Genomic DNA, 5,556 nt, shown 5'->3' with positions numbered 1-5,556 from the left:
CGGCACCCTCGCGCCCCGGGGCTGCGGGGGCCTCTCGTCCGAGCCGAGGTCTCGGCCGTGAAGCGACCGGGCTGCGAAGGGACCCCGCGGGGGCGGGATTGCGGGCTGGGAACGCTACGCCGGCCTCTTGCAGAGAACGCCCCAGGCTGAGAGGCCGTGGTGTGCGGCGGTCGGAGTTCCCTGTCTCCGGGATCACTGCCCTAAGCTGGAGGCGAAGGAGAAGTCTCTGGGCTGCGTTTTGACCCGCTGTGTTTGTGTGTTGGCTAACTCACAGCTCTTTGAGCTTCTCTGTAATGAAGGTGTGAGTTTCACGATGCTCAACAAGGAGCAAACCTGCCATTTCAGTAACAAATACCCCTGTGCAGGTAGTAATGGTTAGGGAGTACAATTTGGAGGCAAAATCAGGAATTCAGGTTATTTTAGGCGGGCCAGTTAAACAGTGAACTGGGTGGGTGCTAGGACTTAGAATTTAAGCTGTGATACCTGTGTGGGATCTTGAATCTCTCAACAACAGGGGTACATTTGGTTTTGGAAGTCAGTGGGGTGTGGATGATCTTCTGCTGTCTATCAATAACTTAAAAGCTGGTTTACTGCCAAGACAGCAAAGGTGATACTTGCTTTAAAAGAGGGCATTGATGTGGGTTAAATTGGAGTTTGAGTAACTTTAGGCTACCAAGAATCTGTAACTCTGAGTACAAACACACAGTGGAAAGCTCTTTTATTGTTTGCACAAAGTCTTGGCATAGTCTTGACTAAACTAGAAGTAAGCTGTTCAAGCACACGTAAGGGAGAACAGAAGCGAAATGTACCTTTATGAAACAGAAATCTATTTCCTGAATTTTCTTTTTATTCTGTTTAGTTCTTGAATTTGAACATGTTTATCTTGAAAATCTACCATGTGCTTCGATGTATGAACGCAGTTACATGCACAGAGATGTCATTACACACGTAGCATGTACTAAGTAAGTGTCCTTTTTTCCTCTGCTTCTTATTGTCAGAGGTATATTTCTCTGTACGCTAGGAAGTTCCCATTGTAGAAGTTTAATGGAAAGTTACTGCATCCAGGGGTGATATTTTAGGTTTTTTTTAAGACCAAGTGCAGAGCAAAGGTCTTGTCAAGAAGCAAGATCAAAATGCTTTAGCCTAAAGGAGGGATCTTAAAATCCTTGTTGCAATTTACATTATATACAGGAGTAAGTGCAAGTGACTGCATCTGAACAAAATATGCTTCAGCAGCACTACAGAGATTGAGGAGATAGCTTTCTTTCCTCCTCTCTATTAATCACACACACATTAGGGAATAGTAACTACTGTGAAACCAGATGTGAGTAGGGGTGAAATTTATATAGTCAGAAGGGGCAGGGTTGTAATGCAGAATGCATTCAAATACGCGTTTGCTTTTCCAGGGGTGATAGTGCCCATTCAGACATATTGCCACAGTAATTTGTTTAAAGTTCATGCTCTACACAGCGTTATTTGTAGTGCAAATTACTGCTCAGTCTCAAAGTGTATAATGTGTGTATCATTTGTGGGTTTTTTTTTTTTTTGGTAATTGTAGGACAGATTTTATCATAACAGCCAGTCACGATGGACATGTAAAATTCTGGAAAAAAATAGAAGAAGGGATTGAGTTTGTTAAACACTTCCGGAGTCATCTAGGTGAGAAGTTGCTTTTTGTATTATGAAGGACCTCACTTTTTCCTTCGTGCTCTTAGCCATTTGAAGAGGGAGTGCAGCTAAAGGGAAGAGTGGTTCTGGGCTTCATTGGCTGCAATCAGGGATCAAATGAAATCTATCTATCTGTGAGCCTTCATTCCCCTGTCCTGTTAATGTTTTGCTCCCAAACTGAGGAGGAATAAAGTGAGAAGAAACTGTGTAAGACTTCTGCACGGATATCCTATGTCCTTTGTCTATTTAAACATAAGTAAGCAAGGTATGTAACAGAGTACATAAAATCCAGAGAAGTTTAAAAGGATGTTACTTTAAGTAAAGCTGCCTTCATTCCTTGTGTTTTTATTTTTTTCCATACTGCAGAGAAAAAAAATAAATGTTATTTTGATCTGGAATTATTGCAGCTAGCTGTAGAGTAAATACTGCATCTTTGTCGTGATTATCAGCTGATTGCAATTAAAAACTAAATTTAACCCAGTTCTCTGAGTGAGTTAGTACACTTGGCTCTTCCATACTAGCAGAAGCATTAAATAGGCTGGACAGAAGATGAGGTTTTCATTGCTATTAGAAATGGTGATACACCTGATTAAAAAAAAAAGTTTGATATCTGGTAGTAGCCAGTAGCAGTCTGTATCTCTTTCCTATTGTGGAAGTACTATTTCTTTTCAGATTTAGAAAAAAGTTGTAGTGGGATCTTTATTAACTTCTCATTATATACAGACAGACAATGTGAGAACAAGGCCTACCAAGGATTGTGAAAATCTTTTGGGAGACTCAATTGCAGAGGAATTTTGAGCATTAATAGCAGAACTGTAATAGTCTATAGAATTTTGCTACATTTTATTTTTTGAGAGATGCAAGCTGAAGAGCATGTAATTTTTCATTACATCATAATACTGTTTTCAGTTTTTTTTAAAATGAATGTTTTAAATTACTTGCATTTATAGTTTTTCCCAGAATGGTAGGGGTTGAAAGGGACAGCTAGGGATCATCTAGTCCAACCTCCCTGCCAAAGCAGGTTCACCTAGAGCAGCTTGGACAGGAAGGCATCCGGGCAGGTTTTGAAAATCTCCTGAGAAGGAGACTCTACAACCTCTCTGGGCAGCCTGTTCCAGTGCTCTGTTACCCTCACTGTAAAGAGTTTTCTCCTTGTGCTTAAGAGAAACTTCCTGTGTTCCAGTTTGTGTCTGTTACCCTTTGTCACTGGACACTGCTGAAAAAGAGTCTGGCCCCATCCTCTTGACCCCACTCTTTAGAGATTTTTAAGCATTGATGAGTTTCCCTCTTAGCCTTTTCTTCACCATGCCAAACACAAGCAAAGGCTGAGAGAACTTAGTCTAACAGGTGGTCCTGTCCTCTCATCATCTCTGTAGCCCTCTCTCCAATAGAGAGACAGTAGCACCCCAGGACACCATTGGCCTGCTTGGCCACAAGGGCACACTGCTGGCTCAGGGTTAAATGGTTGTCTGCCAGGACTCAGAGATCTTTCTCTGTGGAGCTACTACCTGCACTGGGGTTATTTCTCTTCAGATGCAAGACTCTATGCTTGCCCTTGCTGAATTTCACTGGGTTCCCCTCCGCTCTCCAGCCTGTCCAGGTCTCACTGAACAGCAGCACAGCCTTCTGGTGTGTCAGCCACTCGTCCCAGTTTTGTATCATCAGCAGACTTGCTGAGGGTACTCTCTGTCATTTTGTTTGGGTCACTGATGAGTATGTTGAACAGGACTGTACCCAGCACTGACCCCTTGGGAACTCCACTCGCTACTGGCCTCCATCCAGACTCTATGCCACTGACCACAATCCTTTGAGCTCTGTCATTCGGCCAGTTCTCAACCCACCTCACTGCCCACTCATCTGACCCACACATCCCAAGCTTCCCTGTGAGGATATTACAGGAGACAGTCTCAAAAGCTGTGCTGAAGTTGAGGCAGAAAATATCCACTGCTCTCCTTCCATCTACCCAGCTAGTCACACTGTGATAGAGGCCTGTCAGATTGGTGAAGTGTGATTTCCTCTTTGATGGAGAATAAGCGGGAGACAGACACCATCCTATGATGATCGGAAAGCCTCATTTATTGACAATCAGAAGGCATCTTTTATATTGTTCTTATTTAGTTCATACATATTTAAATTAGCTCATACATATTGCAAAAGCGAAGCTCATCATTGGTTACAGATTACATGTCAACCCCTCTTATGTTTATCTTTCGTGTTTAGCCTTGCGGTTAGCAGTTCTTTATCTTAGTGTTCCAGTTCCTTTTACTCATCCCATTATCCTACAATAGTTGCACCCCAGGTTATCTTGACCTGGAGTTTGTTTTATTAAACTTCAACCAGCTGCACTTTATCATGTCCCTTTGCTGTTAGCCACTCTGTGGCTAAGCTCTCCACACCTCTTGGTGAATCCATGCTGACTGCTCCTGATAACCTTTTTTTTCCTCCGCATGCTTGGAGATGACCTCCAGAATGAGCTGTTTTGTCACCTTTCCAGGTGATGACTGGCCTGTAATTTCCTTAATCTTTCTTCTTGCAGGCTCGAGTGACCTTGACTTTTCTGCAGTCCTCAGGCGTCTCTCCTGTTCTCAATGAGATTTCAAAAAAGATGGAGTGGCTTAGCAATAACATCAATCAGGCTTCCTCACTGCTCGTGGGTGATTCTTATCAGGGCCCAAGGATTTGAGGGTATCCAGCTTGGCCAAATGATCTCTAATGCTAAATGATCCTCTTTGGCCAAGGGAGAGTATTCCTTCCTCCAGACTGTTTTACCTGCAGCGATTGCAATTCCTGAGAGCTGGTTTTAGCAGTAAAGACTGACACAAATGTGGCATTCAGTATCTCTGCCTTGTTTATCCTCTGTCACCAGGGCACCCACCTCATTCAGCAATGGGCCCACGTTTTCCCTAGTCATTCTTTTGCTGTTGATGTACTTTAAGAAACCCTTCTTGTTGTCCTTTACATTATTTGCCAGATTGGATTTCAGGTGGGCCTTGACCTCCTTTGTTGCATCCCTTGCATACTCTGGCAGAGTATCTATATTCGTCTCAAGTGGCCAGTCCCTTTTCCCACATTCTGCAAACTTTCTTCTTACACTGGAGTTTTTTCAGAAGCTCCTTGTTCTTCCACCTCCTTAATTTACCTATGAGTAAAAAAATCCTTGATTTTTTTTTTTAACTCATAGGGATAGACTGATCTTGAGCCTAGAGGAAGTGGAGCTTGAATATTTACCAGCTTTCTTGAGCCCCCCCTCCCTTCTATAGCCCTAACTCATGGGATTCCTCTAAGCAGATATTTTAAGAGGTCCAAGTTAGCTCTCTGGGAGTCCAGGATTGCAATCCGTATTGCCCTACTTCTTCCTCACATGATCCTGAACTCCACTATCTTATGGCCCTTGGAGCCAAGGCTGCCCCCAGACTTCACATCACCAGCCAGACCTTCTGTGTTCATTAGTCCAAGGTCCAGCAGCACACCTTTCTTCTCTAGCTCCTCCACCACCTGTGTCAGAAAGTTATCATCAATGCACTGCAGGAACCTGTGTGCCTCACTGTTTCCTTTCCAGCAAGTGTCAGGGTGGCTTAAGTCTCCCATGAGAAAGGAGGACATGGATCACAGGAGACAGGATCGTGAAGTTACTTTCAGCTGCCTGTAGAAGGCCTCCTCAGCTTCCTCCTGATCAGGTGGTCCATAGTAACACCCACAAAATTGTGACCCACACTTGCACAATACAGAATGATATTATTAACAGGCAGCCCAGCAGCCAAACTCCTCCCTATACTCCCACATCAGACACCCCAGAGCCAAAGTGCCAGACAGCTGGAGGGAGGAACGAGTCAGTGCACTCACTCACCACAGTGGATGTGAAGAAGTGGGTGAGCCAGATGAGGTGCC

General features: G+C 43.9%; 1 protein-coding gene across 1 annotated transcript in view; it reads left to right on the top strand.

Moving 5' to 3' along the window:
- Positions 1 to 863: 863 nt before the first annotated feature.
- Positions 864 to 5,556, top strand: part of PPWD1 (peptidylprolyl isomerase domain and WD repeat containing 1) — a 13,848-nt gene continuing 9,155 nt past the window's right edge. Inside the window, exons 1-2 of the mRNA XM_008939355.1 lie at positions 864 to 962; positions 1,559 to 1,659. Coding sequence (XP_008937603.1) covers positions 907 to 962; positions 1,559 to 1,659 — 157 coding nt within the window. The 5' untranslated portion in view covers positions 864 to 906. The remainder of the gene's footprint in view (positions 963 to 1,558; positions 1,660 to 5,556) is intronic.

Source organism: Merops nubicus, unplaced genomic scaffold (genome assembly GCF_000691845.1).
Source record: "Merops nubicus isolate BGI_N331 unplaced genomic scaffold, ASM69184v1 scaffold33174, whole genome shotgun sequence".
NCBI classification, from domain to species: domain Eukaryota; kingdom Metazoa; phylum Chordata; class Aves; order Coraciiformes; family Meropidae; genus Merops; species Merops nubicus.
Note: the sequence above shows the minus strand (reverse complement) of the source record. Positions and strands in the feature narration are given on the sequence as shown.